Genomic DNA, 18,775 nt, shown 5'->3' on the forward strand with positions numbered 1-18,775 from the left:
GTCACAGCTAACTTTCTGTGCTCACCTGATGACTACCACCACTCAAGTCTCACAGCAAGGAGCCACTGTAATTGGTCACAGCTTCTGTTCAGGAATTTGAAGGCTGTAGAAAGTGATGGAAACTAAGCTAGAGCCATTCTTTTAAGTCTTTGCAGAGCTGCAAGTGAAGCTAGAAGTACAGATATACCCAAAAAGAAATTACTGAAAAAAATTTGTTTTTTGTATTTGTTTGAATACATGTTTATTTACAAACAAAGGAGAAAACATGGCCATCACATCAAATTCTGGTATATTTACAGCATCCAATCAATGGATCAAGTAGAAAAGGGATTGTAGGGCAGAGGGTTGGTGTTAAAAGGCAAGAGAAGGTTTCCTGTTGAATTGCAGAGGAGCTGAGCTGAAACAGGCCAAAACCTCCAGACTTTAAAAGATGAGGCTTCAGGGAACACTAACAGGCTGACCTCTAACTAACAGCAGTGGGCAGAGAAGTAGCTCCTGTAAAGACTTCTTTAGCTCTTCCTCAAGAAGTCAGCGGGAGCTGACACAACAGAGGTGAGTTTGGGCCACAGTGCTTGGAGAGCAAGGGAAAGAAGGGCTGTGATTCCCCCCCCCCCCCCCCGTTAATGAATGATGAAGGGGCAGCAGGAGACTTCACTGACCTGCACAGGCAAGGCACTGGCAGCCTGGTTCAGGGCACTGAAAGGTGGTGCAGAAGAGAAGGGGAAAGCCTAGTTCCAGTCCAAAAGCGAGGAATGTGAGACAGGTCAGCCTGGACGTGAGCTCCAGTTCTGCACCCCAGGTTCAAAACCCCTGTGGGGCTACCTGCAATATATGCTTATTTTTTCTTCAGTGAGCCTTTCAGCTTCTTCTCCGAGGAGCGCTGTTTCCGCACCTTCTCTTCCTTTTTCCCCAAGTTCTCATAAATTGTTGACTCCTCTTTCTGCCTGTAAGACCAGAAAAAAGGGGGAAAAGTGAGCAAGAAGAAAAATCCAGCCAAGCCAAGCAGGGAGACTATTGCCAGGGGCAGGCATAGCTGGGCCTCTGGTTTAGGTGAGCTCTTACTTAGAGGACTTTCTTGAAGCTTTGGCATGCACATTCCTCGCTGCAGGGGGGTAGGCAATGTTCCCATACTCTGACTCGTTCGGTTTGCCCTTCTGAGACTACAGGACAGAAAAAAAAAAATGAGCTGAGAAGACTGTGGTCTGGGAGAAGCATGTGAGGCATCATGAAGAGTTCTGGCTGTTTAACCGTGCTTCATGCTAGGATCTCAGTGGATCTTGGTGGATTGTGGAAGGTCCTCAGGCTCAGTGCATGCCGCCCACTGCTGTCACAGAGGTGAGCAGCAGTGATGCAAATGTGTCCTTGTACAGGGGTGAGCAGTGGGGCAACAAATTTCTGGAGGCGCTGGAATGCCTGGCAGTGCCACGTGTGAGCTAAAGAATATTAATCAGGTAGCGGCAGCTAGTGGATGCTGCCAGAGGCTACAAGGGGAGATAAAAGATGCCACTTATCAACAAGTAAGAGAAAATCCCTTCCACCACAGCTCGGGAGGCAACTGCAGAACCAGGATGGGAAAGACGAGGGCCAGGTCTTGCCTGTCTTAGATTCAGCTTGTAACAAAACAGCACTTGGTGGAGAGGTGATATAGAAGTGTAGTGGAAATAACAGCATTAAATCTTACTGCTGTTTAGCAAGCAGTTCAGAAGGGGTTGGTACTTGAGTTGCTAATATTGTCCCTTGAATTTTAAAGGGAGGAACAGGGACTCAAATCTTGGTGCACCATCATAGACTACGTAGGTCCCAGTGCTAGCTTAAAGCCTGGGAAACAGAGCACTTGGACTCAGAGCCTGCACCATGCAGGGCCTACACTCACAGGACAGGAAAGTAGAGGCCCCTTTCTCACCTGGATAACTTCCAGCTTTTTCTTGGTCGTCTCTATGAACTGGCAGATGGCCATGTAGATGAACTTGTACTGGGCCTCCGTCTGCACCATCCCTGAGCGTTGGGCCCTCACCATCTGGATGGTCTTCTGAATGTCAATGTCACAGTCCAGCCCTAGCAAGGGGCGCCAGAAAAGCTTATGGACGTGTTCACTGATACCCCCCCCGCCCCCATTCTCTACCAAAAGCAGTCACACTGGTGGTCAGTCAAGAAGTTTCCACCTCCCTTCATACTCTTTTACTCCTGTATGGACCTCCTATCCCTCCTTCCTGCTCAGCACCTTCCAAGTCTGGCCTTGGAGGAAGAGCCCAAGCTGAGGGAAGGCTGAAGCCACAGAAAGTGGATAAGGTGCAGAGATCAAGCAGCTGCCACATAGCAAGGGCAGCACAACCTTCTCAGGACTGTGGCAGGATGTCCCCCACTGATACCTGGTAGTTTTCATCCCTTTGCAGCTGGACTTAAGCCCTACTGGGAAAACCAATTCACTTCAAGATGCTTTGGGGTCCTCTTACCCTTGGTGGAGATTGTTTCCACTATCATATCAATGACGATGATAGTCCCAGTGCGGCCAATCCCAGCACTGCAAGGAGAGGACAAGCAGAGGTCAGAGCAATACAGCTCCTGAAACAAAATGCAGCTGCTTCTGGGGAAGGATGCAGCACTTGTAGCAGCTGTTTGGCAATGCCACAGAGAGTCAAGGATTCAACAGGCAGCAGACTTTGGTTTGGGGGCATCAAAGAGGAAAAAGAAAATACAGGGGCTGTCATAAGCTTCACTGTCAAGTCCCAAGGAAGAGCTGCTGCAGCAGGACAGATTTTTACACCCTATGTAAAGGATGGTGAATGCTTCAAACCCCAGCCTCTGTACCAACCTGCAATGCACCAGAATAGGCCCTGCATCTGGGATGCTCTCCTGCTTCTGGTTTATTTGGTCGAGGAAGCTGAGCACTCCTCCTGGCTCGCTGGGCACACCATGGTCAGGCCAGCTCAGGTATTGGTAGTGCCAGATCTCACGCAGAGCCTTACCCTGATAATAACAAAACACCCTGCTGGTAAAACTGCAATCCAGTCCTATCCCTGGCCTCTGTCCCAGGGAGTGGTGGGTCTGAAGCCAGAGGGAATCTCTGTCTCCTGCGCACTTCTTGGTGATTCCAATAGTGTGATTCCAGCCCAAATGAGGTGGGAACAGCAATCCCAAGAACAATACACCCAGCAGCATCACCACAGCACCCAGCAGTTCCCAGCCTTAGATATAGAGTGATCGTTAAACCCGTAGGCTCCATGACAGCCCTCAACCAGGCACACTCACATTATCCTTCGGACACACACAGAGGTGACGGAGTTTGTACTCCAATGCGTCGTGCTCCCCACTGTTCTCCACAAGGTAGGGACCGTATTCCTTCGTGCTGCCTACCTCTGGCCAGTAAGGCACGCATTTGTTCTGTGTGGGCGGAGAGGGCAGGGTGAGGACAGGCAGAAGGCAGGAAAGAGAGAAAAAACAGAGTAGTGGCTGAAGGGAAAGAGGGCAGCTCTGAAACACCTACAAACTGTGACTTACCCGCCCTTTTTCTACCTCCCGTGTGGTCATCACAATAACGCGTGTGTTCTCCTGCCACACCATTTGCCAGAAGTCATTGACTGTGGCATCCAGGCAACCCTGGCTAGCGATGTAGGTCTTGGTGCGGTCATCTGGGCTGATTAGGTTGTTCTGAGTGTGGACAGGGGAAGATCAGAAGGGCTGCAGGAACAGGCAGGCCCTCCTCCATTTTGGGCATACAGCCAACTTTCAAGAGTCTCACCTTCACATAGTTGGCATTGATATAGTCAGATCCAGGTGTATTTGGGTCCCTTCCTTGGAGGATGACTCTGGAGTGATCAACTGGGGATGCAGCAAAAGAATAAACAGAACAATGAGATACTCTGTGCCCAGCCACATGAAGTTCCTTCACTGTTCCACACCACCTCATTCATGTTACCCTGTGCATGCAGCATGCCTCAGATTTTCACCTCTCCTTCTCTGGGGTCAGACCCAACTCACCCTATCCTCCCATCTCTCTACCCCTCTGATGGACCATCAGAAGCTAATGAGTCTGATGCAACCCTCCCTCCTTCCTTCAAGGACATGAAAAGGCTGTGACCTCTCTCCTCAGCTCAATGCCACACACCTTATAACCTGCTCTGGAGGATAGAGTGGGCTGGGTCAGGGATAGCTCAGCTCTTCATTGCTTGTGTATTTGGGGGGGGGGGGTGTTTTATAGTGGAGATGAAAGACTCACAGGGCAAGATGTTCTTGTATCGGTTCTTGCTCTTGTTTTCAGGTCTCTGACCCTCATGACGGTCAAACAGGTGCTTGGCTTCCTGTTTTTGCAGACTCTGAGAGCAGAAGAGAGAATAGCCATGGCAATGTCACAATGTATGACAGGGGAGGTGGGCACTCAGAGGAACAGTGGTGACTCTGGGGGCACATAGACATGCTTGTGAGGCGCAGAGAAGTGAAAAGCAAACCCAGACTTGAAAAGTCCAAGCTTCATGCCCTTATTGACTTGATGACTCGTTCTCCCAACCACGAAAAAGCACATTTCTACCTCACTGGGTTCACTTATGACACTCACTTCTTAGAGGAACAGGTTCCAAACAGAGGCTTCTATCAGAGATAAATTGTCGAGAATTTACAAGACACATGAGAAGTTTGTGTCCAGAAAGAAATCAGGGATTGAGAATGAGGTGGTGCACAGGGAGTTCCCAAAAAGCCAAAATAATGTCCCCCAGCAGTTTCTTACATCAAATTCCTCCCAGAATCCAGCCTTGGACGTCTCCTCAGATAGGCTCGTCTTGTTCAGTTCCTGCACTCTATTCTCAATGTCAGCAGCATTCACCCTTGTAGCGTAGTAGGGCTGGGGATGGGAAAACACAATGGGTAGGCATGAGAGAGACGCTGCTGGAGAGCAAAGTCCCTTCTGCGTGCTGTGGAGAAAAGGAGGAGAGGGACACAAAGCAGAAACACACAGCAAGCGTATCCCTCTGAAGGATCCCTAAGAAACAGAGGAAACATGATTTACCTGCTTCAGGTACACAAAGGAGCCAGACACCTCCTCAATTCCAGTCTTCTTGAAGTGCTCCACCAGATCTGTGAGGCTGTCAAATGTTTCAGCACCTCCAACTGTGTAGCATCCATTCTAAATGGAGGAAGAATGTGTAACGTCCCACTCATAACATTCCTATAGACAAAGCTGGTAATGCTCAGGGAAAAGGTAATGCTGTGGTGCAAAGCCATAGGCACCACCCTGGGCCATCTAGAAAGGCATTTCCTCTGGCAAGGAGGTCAAATAGTAGTTTGCCCTGAGAACACTAAGTTCACAGCATGGTGAACTGACTCCTGTTCTCAATGGATGGAAGACCAGCGAAGATGTATTGCCCTCAGCTCTCATTTAAGGGCAGTTGCTTTCTGTCCTTGAAATCTCCCTCCACTCTCTGCATCATCCCACATGAAAGAAACAGGAGAACTTGTGACAGCCAGGTTGGTAACATCCTTCACATGAAGTGTGGAGGCCTTGCAGATGCCCCTCCTCTTCCTCCAAGAGCTTTTAACTCTTCTGATGAACTTGTAATTAGATTGTGAATCCTCCTTTCTCTTTCAGCACAAACTCCCCTGGAGTTCTCGGTCACACTTAGCCCTGCTTCCTCCCGCGTCTGAGCACCCAGCACTGCCCACGCTCACCCAGGCTGGGGCAAGGACATAAGGAACCTGCACAGTGACAGCACCTTAATCCAAATTCAGAAATACTGCTGGTGGTAATCAAGCCAACAGGGCCCATGCTTTTGAGGATGTGATCAGCAGAAATCAGAAGAGACCTCTTCCACCCCCTTTCCTTTTGCTCTCCCAACTGCTCACCTCACACATGATCTTGATGTGCGTGACTTTGAGCCGGCCCCCAGAGCCACTGGTTGCCCCAGCTGGTGGAGCATCAGACCCAGGTTTAAGCTGGTCAGTGAGGACAGACAAGACAAAATCTCCAGGTTTGCTGAAGCTCTCCCGCACCAAAAAGGTCCAAGGGGTGGCTTTAGCCTGGAGAAGTGACTCAGCTGCAGAGCCTGACAGATGCCCGTGGTACCACCTAGGAAAAAACAAGAGAGGGTCAGAAGAGAGGTGGAGATGCCCTTGAGCTGACGAGTGAAGGACAGCAACACTGGGGAAAGGTGAGGGAGGAAGAAAGGAAGGGGAAGACAGAGGGGAGGGAAAGAGAGAGGGAAGGAAACCAAGGGAGGAGCAGGATCTTGGGAAAAGCAGATGAGACAGAAAGAAGTAGAGAGCTGGCAAGAAAAGGAAAGGGAAAGGGATGAGGTGGAAGTAGAAGGGACCCAGGAAGCAGAATGCTGGTAGCAGAGGACACGGTGGGAAAGCACCAAGTGTGATCCGGTTGTGTGATACCCAGAAGCACAGGTAAGCAATGCTTGCTGGCTTGAAGACCAGTTGGGGGAGGGTAGTCCGTGGGTTTCAGCACCTCCCAGCGTTACTGAGATACTAGCAGGGTGCTTTGGAAACTCAAACACCAGGGAAACAAAAATAAACCCCCAGTGAGTCAGAAACTCTCCCATTGGATTTAGCAGCACCCAGATGGCTGTTCTGAGATCAGATCCATTAAAGAACCATCCAGTGACCCCTCTTTCTGAAACTCAGTCACCTCTTCAATCAAAGGATAATTCCCATTCTCTGGGCACATCACACTGCAGCAATCAGCCTAGCCGTGGGAGTGAACACCAGGAGCCACCCAGTGCCCATATTCTATTCCTGGTACTTATCACTGTTGTTGATCCATGTGCATGTTCCTGTCCTCAATGCAAACATCCAGTCAGCAGTTCCTTCTCTCCTCTCAGTACAAGGTGAGGAGCATCCCCATTTGACCGAGGTGCTCTCTGCCTTGCTGCAGGATTGAACCCAGGGTGCAGAGGGACACAAGCTTGGTGCAAATGGCACAGCTGCTGCCAAGCCCCTTCCCACCCACAAAGGTCTCTGGAGGTGTCTGCACCTGCCTGCCTGGTGGGATCTTAGTGCACTGTGCACGGGTGCAAGTGATGGACACTAGAAGCAGGCTGGGAGATGGGACAACCCTGGCCTCCCCACCTACTGCAGGGCTCAATAACTGGCGACCAATCATCATTGGAGCAACCGTTTTGAGGTTGTTCTGAAGAATTTTGACGGCAAGGTTAACTAAGGCATGTCCCATCAATCCAAAGGGGGTTTATAAGATCATCAGGATGTGCAGAGAATCTGAAGCTATTTCAACTTCTGATTTGAAATGCGAAGAGGGAACACCAGACCCTGGGCGTTGTATTTGTTGATTTAGCAAAAGCCTTTGACACCATGAGCCACTCTCACATCGTAGTGGCTCTAAAACAAAAGGGCGTGGACAATCATATTATTGCCTTGATAACAAATTTGCATCATAACATCAATACCCATATTCACCTGAAGAATGAACAGTCGGATCCTACTGGAATCTGGATTGGAGTGAAACAAGGCAATCCAATGTCTCCAATATTATTTAATTTATCTGTGGATCCCCTCCTGTGCAAGTTAGAAGAGGAAGGTTGTGGGTACCAGCACTGTTTGAGAAATATTACAACTATGGCTTTTGCAGATGACTTGGTTTTACTGAGCGATTCATGGGATGGAATGCAGAAGAACATTGAGGTTTTGGAGGTCTTTTGTGATCTAACTGGCCTCAAAACACAGGGTGAGAAGTGCCACGGCTTTTATATACAACCCATGAAAGACTCTTATACAGTTAATGACTGCCCTCCATGGACAATTAATGGCACTCCCCTCAATATGATTGAACCGGGCAGCTCTGAAAAATATCTGGGATGACACATTGACCCATGGATCGGAATATCGAAACCAGAACTAATGGAAAGAAGAGAAAGGATGGTTACAACAGATTGGGAAAGCTCCATTGAAGCTGCTACAAAAGGTAGACATCTTGAAGGGTTATACTATTCCACAATTGATCTACCTTGCGGACCAAGCCGATGTCAAAGCCACGTACCTAGAAGCCCTTGACTTAGCAATTCGATCTGCCATCAAGGAGTGGTTACATCTACCCACAAGTACCTGTGATGCCATTTTATATTCCAGCACTAAAGACGGCAGTCTGGGTATTACCAGGGCTCTTGGCCCTGCAGAAACTCCTGATGTGACCCTGGTTGTCTGTGTGCAGATCCTCTAGTTCCTTGTGCCTATCCCAAGCTCCATAGTCCCTTTGGACCACACCAGAAGGTCCTGGGGGGACACTGCTGAGCTGCCAAGTAGAGTTGCAGAAGGCCATGTTCATTGCAGCTCTGTCCTGCTTACACGAAACTTGTTTGGAAGCTGGAGCTAGAGATCCAAATTACAGAAAGTTGAGAGCTGTGAGGTTCACTGGGAAATGCTCTGAATCATCTCAGTCCTCCAGGTACCCATTTGCTGGTGGAGCCTCTGATGGGTCTGGACCCAGCTCAGCTCAGGGGCCACCACATCCCTGGTGCTCCTGCCCCAGCCCCTTCCCTCCTTCCCAGCTCAGTGTCGGGGAGCAGATTTGAGCCCTTCTCCTCCAGCCACCTCCCCTGGTGAACAGAATTTCAAAAGTAGGTAGCTGTTGCATCAGACTGACTTGCAACGCCTCTCCCTGCTCCCACTCATTGCAGGTACTGCAACAAGCACCAGACACGCTCCATACGTCACTGCGCACACAGCCATCAAGGCCAGTAGACGAGCCAGTGTGGTTACAGCTGTGGGATCACGTTTGCTGCCTCGGAGCAACTAACAGTGGAGGCCTGGGTTGGTACTGGTGTCCATGGTGAACTTCACATCGTTAGAGCTATCTGTTCCCAAGAACTGAAATGGAGTTCAGGAGGTCATGCCTCAGTCAGATACAGCCAGGGCATTCATTCACCTCTGTATCTGGCCAGACCAACACATTCCTCTACACAACATCTAGGAACCATTTTGACAGCAAGACGTGGCAGGCAGTTGTGCCTTGGCAAGAAATAGGTGGTGACTTACACAGCAGTCATTGATTTCTGATCCTCCTCCCAAAGAAGGGTTCAGCCACCACGTGTAGGTGCTCAGATGCCCTCCAGGGAATGGTTGACCCCTCCCACTCATCAAAGAGGTCTCCAGGCCTCCCCTCCATAGGTAGGAAGGGGTTAATGGGACCCGTCCCCCCTCCCTTCCCCTAGTAGAGCCCAGCTCTTCAAAACCACGTGATGGAAAATCACTTGGGGAGAGAGTGAGAGGAGCTTTCGCAAGAGCCCTTGGGGGGGGGAAGTTTCCAACCGCAGGGAGGGAGGAAACTGCAGGGCCACAACCCAACGGCCTTGAGTGGCGAGGACAGCCGGCATGCAGACACTGGCCCCTCTGCGGCCTGACCCCAAAGCAAGCAGGGCTGCACCCAGGCGCTTTACTCAGGGCATCCTTTCTCCCTGTCTCCAGGTGTACAAGGACGACCTGTCTGCCCCAGAGCATGGCGTGACTGCTCCCTGAGCTGCATCAAAGAGCCTGAAAGCACATCACAAGGGCAAAACCACCTGATTTGATTTAGGAACTTGGTGTCAGAGACATATGCAAAGCAGGGACAGGAAGGAGACTAAGCAGGCTAGGAATAGCAGGGGAACGTGGTCCTTCTCTTAGCTATGTGAGTCAACCAGGCCCAGAATAACCAAGGAGGTTTGGGGCAAGGCTGAGGGCTTCCACATAACACATCATTCTATGGACCGCTGCAGACCGATAACTAACACCACAACCTTTGCTTTTAGGAACAGTATATAAATAGCAAAGGCAACAGGAAACCAGAAGTAAAAATAGAGCCCTGTTAGGTCTGCTGTGATGGGTATTCCTGGGGATGCTGCCCCTGCGGAAGCATAGGAGGGTATGGGAGGCAGGAGACACTTTTTGCAGGGTTTGCCCTGGGAATGCAGGCAGGGCAGAAAGAAGACCATGAAATACAGAGGAGGTCTCATCGCAGACACACCAGCTTCTTTGCTTTCTCCATACCTCTCTGTAGTGGGGTCGGAACAGTTGAGCGGGTATCGCAAGTCGATGATGGTTCCATCTTTGTCCTGCAGCGAGCCCTGTTGCTGTGTGTAGTACTCCACCAGTTCCGACAAGGTGGCAAACTTCTCTCCTCCATACAGGTCATAGAAATCCCCAGTATTCTGGATGCGGATGTGAGTTACCTGGTCACCAACCCTGTGGGATGATGCAGGGAGCAGTCCAGTGAGGCAGTTGGAAAAGAGGCAGAAAATGTTCTGCATTACCTCCTGCCATGGAACCAGAGCAAACCATCCCAGTGAAAGGAGATGACTGGAAAAAGAAGCTCCTGGGGCAACTTGAGGAAGGGTCTAGAAGACGTTCAAGTCCTTTTACAGCTTGGAAAGAACTCAAAGGCATAAGGACAGGATGAAGAAGATGCCACAGGACATGTGAGGAACTAAGCATTCTGTGTATGTAACCCTGGAAAGACAGAAGTTGGAGTCCAAGTTACTTACCGAACTGAAAGAGAAAAATCCCCCTGATTCTTCCGACTGGGTCTGGCCAGAAAGCTCCCATGGACACCTCGTCCCTTCAGTAAGGCTTCAGCTTCCAGCCCACTCAGGTCACGGTGAAACCACCTAGCAGAGGAGATAAAAACAAGACTAGGTGAATAAAAAAGGACAGGTGCTATTGTGAAGACTTGTACAGTGAAGAATGGTCCCCAGTCAGCATCCCTAGAGATAGTCATATAGGTGACAGCCAGCAGGAGCATCCCTTCCTATCTGATACCTCCCCCAGCCTATGAAAGGTTTTCACTGAGCTACAGCTTCCAGGATGATCCCCCTTCTGATCTGTCCTACTTTCCTGGTCCCTCTCCCTATACATACACACACACACACATCTCAGCCCCTCTTACCTCACCATCGTGGAGGGCAAAAGAAGAGGAGGCCAAGTGGCTACCACCAGAGCAACTCAAAAAACACAGAGGAAAAATCAGTTTGCGCTGGTGAGAAAAGGGAAGTCGGAGGTCTGTGCTGGAGCACTCAACACCAAGCTGTTTCTGCGCCTCTTGGGAACTGGCCATGTATCTCTCCTGGCGTCTACCGTCAGTCCATCCAGACCCTCTCCATCCACCTGGTTTTGGATACGTGCCTTGATCTCTGGCCCTCTGCACCGTGCTGTTGGGCACAGGCAGGCGCAAGCCCGTGCGCAGCTGGGCACGCGCGGCTCCAGGAACAGGAAGCGCTCTGAGCCATCAGCTCCCCAGCCCCAAGCTGCTTTGCACACACACTTCTGCTTCTCCTTTTGTGTCTTTCCTCCCCATCCCCCCCTATTATTCTTGGGTCCCTGTCTTTTTTTCACACCACGGTTGACTCTATGAGTGCATCTTGGGTCTTGCCCGTGCTCGCAAAATTCAGTTCTGCACGTCCTCTGTTCCCCTTCTTCCCCAAAAGGCCAGTGAGAGACACGAGTGCTCCCCACTCCCAAGCCCTTGCACCTTGTGGTGCCAAGGGGACCACAGCTGCCTGGGGTCACCCACACACCTGCAAGGCTGAAGCAGGCAGCACACGCTGGCATACATTGAGCGATGAAGCACCCTACTACAGGTTACAACTGCCCAGTTGCACAGCTTGGCTCTGCTGTGCTGCCCTCAGCTGCCCAGCTGAAACCTTCATACTCCAGCTCGCTGATGAACCCTCTGGGCAGGTAAATATCCTATGTGCTCCGTACAGCCACAGAGGGAATCTGTGCAAAGCCAGAGCTGCAGACTTTGAGGCCCAGGCTAGCACTCTAAGCACAGCACTGCCTTCCTGAAAACAGCCTGCTGGGGGATGTGACCGACATGAGCATCAGTAGCTCAGAAGGGATGGGGTGGGAGGTGGTGTTGAAGCTGCCCAGAAAAGCAGACAGAGAGCAGGGCAAACAGCTGCTACCTGCAGTGGGCCCACACAGCACCACGAGAGCTTAGCCTAGTTCCTTCAAGATCCCAGCACAGCATACTGAGGCCAAAGCTGCCAACCTGGGCAGCCAGATGCAAAGAAGGAAAACTAACCATTTCCAGTTACCTAGCCATTTCCAGCTACAGCCCATGCACTGGTTTCAAGGTCTGCAGGTCTCATGAAAGAATGGGAGTTACACAGTGACCAAAAAGGGCAATCCAGCTGGCAAAGGAGCCCGACTCTTCCCTGGGGCTGTCTCAGCCACCCTGCGTGGTGGTGTGGGCAGCAGGAACAGCAAGAGACTTGCCCATTTCAAGTATCAGCAGCTGCAGACTTCCCCATGCACCATCAGACTGGGAAACCCTGCAAAAAGCTGAAGAGGCTGCTAGCCATGACCAAGACAAAACTCGTGGCCAAGACAGAAACTAACAACAAAGGGAAGTACAGGAGAGATGAGTGGGAAGTTAAACTTCATTGCTAGAAAGGCAGCTCAGGCATCTACAACAGTGTCCTGGTTTCAGCTTCCTTTGAAATGCTTTTAGTTTCACACACATGACAAGTTGGGATGTGTTGAGCTGCAGGGATCCAGCTGTACTGACTTAAACCTGGTATTTTTTTTTAAAAAGAGATTTTAAAGGCAGAGAGATCTGTGGCTCAAGGGAACAACTTCTACACAAACTTGTAGAAATTGCACCTAAAAGATTGCACCTAAATCTGAGCCAATCTAGCACTGGCACAGGGAAGAAATATTGTTTAATGGTAGGACAGAAATGACTGGAACTCCTGGACAGAAGCCCCAAAAGAGAGTTCCTGAATATTAGCTTATGTAGAGTTGATGTGAAGCCACATCAGACAAAAATAAAACCTACACCTTATGAACTGGCTGGAGCAGAAAATCTGTCCAAGGAAGAGAACATCAGTAGGACACAGGGGAACAGGGAAGGAACAAGGCAGCAAAGAGTCCAGATCAGAACAGAAAGGGTGAGCTAGCGCTAAACCCGTGTAATTCAGTATCCTCCAGGAGGGCAAACCATGGGGTGCAGTGTAACCCACATTTGTGTGCATACAAATCCCAAATCACATAATTTACAGAATGACTTTATACTTCTGGTTGCTTTCAGCTCAGGACAGGACTGGATGCACACAGCTGCCTTGGTATCTTTGATCTGGGCCACCTAATTAAAAACTACCAAGGAGGAGCTCCTGCTGGTAAGGGAGGGAAATACCACAGCAGAGAAGCAATTTGTTGGTATCTTTGAGGTTGGTCTACTGAATGGCTGCAGCATGCAACAGCAGACTATAATTGAGCCTCTAAAATACTTTCTTAATATAATTAACAGGTCAAAAGATTTCAGCAAAGAGACTACTCTTACACTGTTGTTTGGTTTTCAGTACAACACAGATGGTAGAACCTCATCTTGTAAGTCCTTTGTGGAGCCAAGCCACAGCTAGCACAGGAACAAATTTGGAGGAGAAGATAAATGAAATAGCTAATTAAGAGCCCCCCACATCTGGACTGCTGTAAAAAAGACACTGAGAAACTAGACAGAATCCAGCATAAGGCCACTAAGGCGGTGAGGAGCCTGGAGCATGGCATAGATGGAGGCAGCTGGGTTTATTCAGCTTGGAGAAAAGATGCTTAAGGAGGGATTTAACAGCTATCTGAGACTACCTAGAGGGGGACTGGGGAATTTAGAGCCACATTCTTCTTTGTGGGACACAGCAAAAAGACAAGAGGCAACAGGCATAACTTGCAGCAAGGGAAATTCTGATTAGGCATCAGGAAAAATTGTACATGCACTGTCCCCAAGGGCGGTTCAGCAATTGCCACAGGTCTCCAGAGAGGCTGGGGAATCTCTGCTCTTGGACATGTTCAGGACTCACCTGAGCAACCTGATCTAGCTTTTGGGTTAGGTCTGCTGTGAGCAGGAAGTTGGACTAGGTGATCCAGAGATCAAAACGATAGTAGAAGGAAGGGTAGAGAAAGAGGTAATGCATGGAGCTTCTTTCCCCCCTGTAGTCCCTAAGCCTCTATTTGCAGCTACTCGTAGAGTCAAATATGAAATCCATAACAAATTTAGCATCCTTTGGCAAGGAGTTCCACTGCTCAGCTACAGAAACACTCCCTCCTTTGGCTTGCTTATAACCTGCTCCTGGCTTCATTTTTATTAACATCTGGTTGATGTAAAGAAAGGAAAAAAAAAAATCAACGACTGATTCCTATTCAGCCCCTCCAAGCTGCTCATGGTATGGACCCATAATGTCCATGTCTGTCCTCAGCTCTTTGCCAGGCTGAAGACTCCAACCCTACTTAGGTGTTTATCATACAGAGCTTTTCTACACATTCGATCACCTTTGCTGTCCCTCTCTGAGATGTTTCCAACTCTGTTGTATTGTTTTGGAGATAAGGGTGAAGGGTGGTACAGAACTGCTATGTTCAAGATGCTGGTGACACGGACATATACATACATACATATGTATATAAAAAGAGAGTGATGATTTCTGCTATTAGTTCACCACAACCAAGCATTAAGCTAACAATTGCATGGACTTACGTATGATCACAGTCTTACTCCAGAGAGGTTACAATTAGTTCACAGTTCATTATTTTATATATGTTTTGAATTATTTTTCACCATGAACATTTTTTTACATATGCCTATATTTGTATTTCATCTGCTGTTCTATTGGCCTCTCATTTACTATCAGAAGGTCCTTCTGCAATTATTCACAATCAGGTCCCACCCTATTATCCTGAATAACTTTCTACCAATCAGCCAATTTTCTCACCTCACCATACAAACTCTATTTCCAGGTCATTTGGGAATGTACTGAACAGCATAGACTTCAGGTTAAGCCCCTGTGATCTCATCACTGACCCTTTGCTGTAAAAACTGGATGTTTATTCTCACCTTCTGCTTCCTATTTTCTACTAATCCTTTATCCAACAAAAACATCATCTTCTTTCTTATGCTATGACTTCATCTTTATTTAAAGTCTTTGATGAGAAAAACTTGTAAAAATCATGGGTTTTTCAGAAATCCAAGGAGACTGTATCAGCCAGACCTGCCTTATCCACAACCTCACCAAGTCCCTCAAAAACCTCCAGTTTTACAAGACAGGATTTGCCTTTACAAAAGCAGATGTGGGCTCCTTCTTTAATAGCACACTCATTGCTTTCTGTTATACTGTCTACCCTCTTGCCCAGATACCAACTTCATTGTTCTGTGGCTTCCCTTGCATTTGGGGGATCTCATCTGGAGCCCTTTTTGAGAATCAGCATTGCATTTGTTACTTCTAATTCTCAGCGCTGAGATGACTTTAGACAGGAGGTTTTCCGTTTTGCACAGAACTGCGTTGTAGTTCAGTAGTTAGTGCACAGCGGAGGCCACCCGGGCAGATGCACCATCTTCCTGTGGCTTGCCCAAGCCAGATGCTCTGTGTCACGCCACAGGATCCCAGGACCGTGCTGGACAACCACGGTGCCCAGATCCCTACCACAGAGTAATGCTAGTGTGAATCCCATTTCCTTACACCAGGCCACTGCAGTCCCCAGAGCAGAGCACCTGTTTGGACTGACCATGGAGGTTTTATGTCCTGCTGTTCCATAAAGGGCTAGAAAGACTGTAGGGAATCAAGAAATAACCAGGATTTAAAAGGTCGGCCACCTGACCTGTCTCTGTACATAAACATTCAGAGATGCTGCAGCTGCGGGCTAGCTTTATCAGAGCGAGAAGGAGCAACGGTAACAACCTAAAACCACCGTGAACCCCAGTCCTCCAGCTGTCCTATAGTAACTATTAGAAGGTGGGCTTTTTCCCTTCTGTGCCCAATTCCTACTGCCAGTGTTTTGTTTTTCTCACCAACAACTCTTAGTTTTTTCCCCTAACTAGCATTCACAGCACTCACCCACAGGACGGCATCAGGATCTTGACTCTCAGATCCCCACTGATGGGGGACAGACAGCAGCAGGTGGAAGAAGTACCACAGCCCTTAACCAGGGGGTCCTACTAAAGAAAATAAAGCAATATTGGAATTACCAAGACAGTATCTTGAGATGCACTTGGGAGAGAGATCAAAGACCTTGACTGAGGAGGGGTGGACTCGCACCCGCCTGACAGAGCTGGATGCTCATGGCGGTGAGTGCCACGGCTCTGGAGGAGCAGCTGGCAGCGTTCAGGGGCTGTGGCACCTCCCGTAACTCACCTGTGTCTGATCCACACAGGCACAGTCCCAACTCCACCTAATCCTAGGCAGACTAAGAAGAAGGTAGCTCCAGGTCAGGCAGGCCTCAAGCACAGGGCTTAATTTTCACCATTTGCAAAGCACTTCCTGGGCTGTAGTTAATGAATAATTAGAGGGGTGGGGGAAGGCCAAGGCCAAGCTGGGAGAGGTAGATGAAGACGGAAGGGACTGACTGCTCTTCCTGCCTCCTATCCACTAAGCTCACGCCCTCACTGGCTACATTCCTGCCTGGTTTGTAACCAAAAGGCACAGAAAGCAAAACCAGACACGGCTCTCTCACACCTGGCTCGCTGCTCCCTGCTCTCCCAGGCCTGGCTGCTTCACCCCCAGCCCCACCGCCCTGGCCCCCATTGCCCTCCCCCAAGACCTCAATGCTTCCAAGTGCAACAGGCACACGAGGCAGGAGGCTGCAAGCAGGTGTATCTCACCTCTCTTTGTTTGAATCAAGTCAGAAACACAAAACACTGCACTGAAGCGAGGCTGCTCCACTAGGTTTGCCTCTCTTTAGTACCAAAAGACACAAAATACAATTTTATGTTGTTTACACCGTTCTAATCCAGGCTGCAGCCGAACAGGGCAAGCCCAGGCCTCCCACAACGTGCCAGTCCCTGCTGCATCTCTGCTGCATTTTTCACTAGGGTTGATGTGTTTGATTGCACGTTCAGCCAGAAAACAAGACAGCCACAGGCACTGGTGGTAGGAGTGAGTCAGCTGCCCTCACCCTGCTGGAGACAGGGGTCTCAGCAGCATTTATGGCACTTGCTGAACAGTACTAGATTACGTGTAGGAACACATTACCTACTATGTTCCAAATAGCGCATTTGTAAATGCTTGCTCTTAGACAGGGCTCAACACATCTGAAATGTTAAAAAAAAAGTCACTTTGACATCAAGTCCTAGGGCTTCACACCAAGGCTTGCATGAGCAATTACCTTTTGCAGAACTTGGTACATACTGGGCCCCACAAAAAACGAGCACAGGTTTCATCAAGAATGAGGTGGGCACTGCTGTAACTGCCTCTGCACCAGGGAGCAGCATCTGTGCCTGAGGAGCACTGCTGAGCTCATGTTCATCCATAAAACAAGGGCATTTTCAAGACACTTTTTATTCACGAGCAGACACACAAGCGCACACAGAGCATCCCGTTCCTTTCAGGTCAGCATCTCCCTCGTTCAACTGCTCCGTTCCCGAGACTGACGGGACCCACGCCTCGGGAGGGCAGCCCCGGCCAGAGCACTGCGACCCGGTGGAGCAGGAGGGGTGCACGGTCTCAAGAGGTTGCCACTCCGCCGGTCCCAGCCCCGTGCGGTGGCAGCGTCATGGGTGGCAGGAACATGGCCTTGAGCTTGCCCGACATGCTGGCGATCTCCGGGTCCTGCGACTCGTAGGACTTAATCAGCCGAGCAAACTTCAGGACCCCTGCAAGAAAAGGGGTGGGAAGGAAGTATGTGCCGGCCGCCGCCGCCCCGTCGGCCGGCCCGGAGCTCCCCACTCGGGGAAGAACCCACCTTCGCCGTCGTTACTGAAGCCGTAAGCTTTGATCACGTCCTGCTGGATCTGGGTGGCCACGGGCAGGAGGAACTGCAACATCTTGCCCATGTCGTTGCAGGCGTTGTCCCGAGCCTCCTCCATACGCTGCGCATTCTCAGGCGCACCGAAGGCCTTGATCACCTCCGCCAGCACCGCTGCAGAACATGGGCACAGAGCTACCTAGCTACCTGCCTGCCCGCCAGCCAGCCCAGCCAGCCACCAGAGCCTCCTACCGCCCTCCCGCACTCACCCTTAGCCTGCTCCGCGCTCAAGACCACCACCGCCGGCGCGGTCTGCGCGGCCGCCGCCATGGGGCCCGGCGGGCCAGCCGCAGCTCCGGCCGCTCACGCCCTGTAGCGCCACCCGCCACTTCACGCATGCACAGCCCCGCCCTCTCCTGCCATTTCACCGGTGGGTGAGGCTTCCCGCGCGGCGGGAAACCTGCTGGACAAATACTAAAAGAGCTGAAATCACTACTGTATGGAGCGCCTGCGCCGGGCCCCACCGAGGCCGACCCGCCCCTAGGTGAGGGCGAGAACCGCTTCGGTCCGCTTCCGCTGCGGGCCACCTCCCGCGTGGGCCTCCGGCTCTGCGCCCCCCCGTCTGGCCCCACCCCGCGCTGGCAGCGGCCGCAGCCACCGCAAAGCGGGGCCCTGCCACTCCGTTCAGGCGGTATGTAGATAAACCGCTTCCCATTGGTGCCGCGGCGCGCACGCCCCGCCCCGCGGGGCTTCCCATTGGTGCCGGGGCTGCCTGCAGGAGGAGCGGTCCCCGTCGGTCGGGGGCGGGCGCTCCTGCCGTCGCGCCCGGCCCCGGTCAGTGCCCGCCGGCGGGGCCCTTGCAGGGCCCTGCCCCCCGGCTGGCTCCTCCGCGGCGTGCCCTGAGGCGGTGCTCGCTGCCAGCAGCCCCGCGGCCCGCACCAGCTCCCCGGCCCTTCTCGGCAGCCCTGGTTTTTACTGCACCGCCTCCCCGCCTGGAGAGTGTGTGTTTCTGCCCACTCCCGAGGAGAGCCGCTCACTGCGGCCCTGCATGGCCAGGTCACCTCCTGGGCCCGGTAAAAATAAATGAACACAATGCAGTCTGTTTCTGGAAGGGTGGTTTTTTTGTTTG

General features: G+C 50.8%; 2 protein-coding genes and 1 non-coding gene across 6 annotated transcripts; all 3 read right to left on the reverse strand.

The window, feature by feature from the left end:
* Positions 1-211: 211 nt before the first annotated feature.
* On the reverse strand, positions 212-17,195 carry PTPN6 (protein tyrosine phosphatase non-receptor type 6). Of its 4 annotated transcripts, XM_054802096.1 has the most exons (17): positions 17,068-17,195; positions 16,006-16,149; positions 15,801-15,898; positions 10,467-10,589; positions 9,973-10,167; positions 5,833-6,055; positions 5,000-5,116; positions 4,721-4,834; positions 4,217-4,313; positions 3,740-3,819; positions 3,499-3,648; positions 3,250-3,381; positions 2,813-2,967; positions 2,454-2,521; positions 1,904-2,055; positions 1,063-1,160; positions 239-944 (listed from the first exon to the last, which is right to left on the reverse strand). In XM_054802096.1, the coding sequence occupies exons 2-17, from the start codon at positions 16,024-16,026 to the stop codon at positions 836-838; spliced, it is 1,932 nt and encodes a 643-aa protein (XP_054658071.1). In that variant the 5' UTR covers positions 16,027-16,149; positions 17,068-17,195; the 3' UTR covers positions 239-835. The 4 variants fall into 4 exon arrangements, with proteins under 4 accessions (XP_054658063.1, XP_054658091.1, XP_054658071.1 ...); XM_054802088.1 differs by lacking the exon at positions 17,068-17,195 and having other exon boundaries at positions 212-944; positions 16,006-16,400; XM_054802106.1 differs by lacking the exon at positions 17,068-17,195 and having other exon boundaries at positions 15,801-15,901; positions 16,098-16,395.
* Positions 17,196-17,222: 27 nt separating this feature from the next.
* C1H12orf57 (chromosome 1 C12orf57 homolog) lies at positions 17,223-18,235 on the reverse strand. The gene is made up of 3 exons (XM_054802129.1): positions 17,916-18,235; positions 17,644-17,820; positions 17,223-17,554 (listed from the first exon to the last, which is right to left on the reverse strand). Exons 1-3 carry the CDS (start codon positions 17,974-17,976, stop codon positions 17,406-17,408), a joined length of 387 nt encoding a protein of 128 aa, XP_054658104.1. The 5' UTR covers positions 17,977-18,235; the 3' UTR covers positions 17,223-17,405.
* LOC129201971 (U7 small nuclear RNA) lies at positions 18,082-18,141 on the reverse strand. Its single transcript, XR_008575548.1, has one exon. It is a non-coding gene; the product is annotated as a U7 small nuclear RNA (small nuclear RNA).
* Positions 18,236-18,775: the final 540 nt, after the last annotated feature.

This window comes from Grus americana, chromosome 1 (assembly GCF_028858705.1).
Source record: "Grus americana isolate bGruAme1 chromosome 1, bGruAme1.mat, whole genome shotgun sequence".
NCBI lineage: Eukaryota > Metazoa > Chordata > Aves > Gruiformes > Gruidae > Grus > Grus americana.

Bases quoted from the DNA above. Each gene is read 5' to 3' on its own strand.
- PTPN6 (XM_054802088.1), bottom strand. From the start codon at position 16,026: ATGAGCATCCAGCTCTGTCAG. The intron at 10,168-10,466 runs GTAAGTAACTTG...ATCATCCCACAG, and splicing joins GATTTTTCTCTTTCAGTTCG to GGTTGGTGACCAGGTAACTC. The intron at 3,820-4,216 runs GTGAGTCTTTCA...CTGCATCCCCAG, and splicing joins ATACAAGAACATCTTGCCCT to TTGATCACTCCAGAGTCATC.
- C1H12orf57 (XM_054802129.1), bottom strand. From the start codon at position 17,976: ATGGCGGCGGCCGCGCAGACCGCGCCGGCGGTGGTGGTCTTGAGCGCG. The intron at 17,821-17,915 runs GTGAGTGCGGGA...CATGTTCTGCAG, and splicing joins GAGCGCGGAGCAGGCTAAGG to CGGTGCTGGCGGAGGTGATC. The intron at 17,555-17,643 runs GTGGGTTCTTCC...CTTTTCTTGCAG, and splicing joins CTTCAGTAACGACGGCGAAG to GGGTCCTGAAGTTTGCTCGG.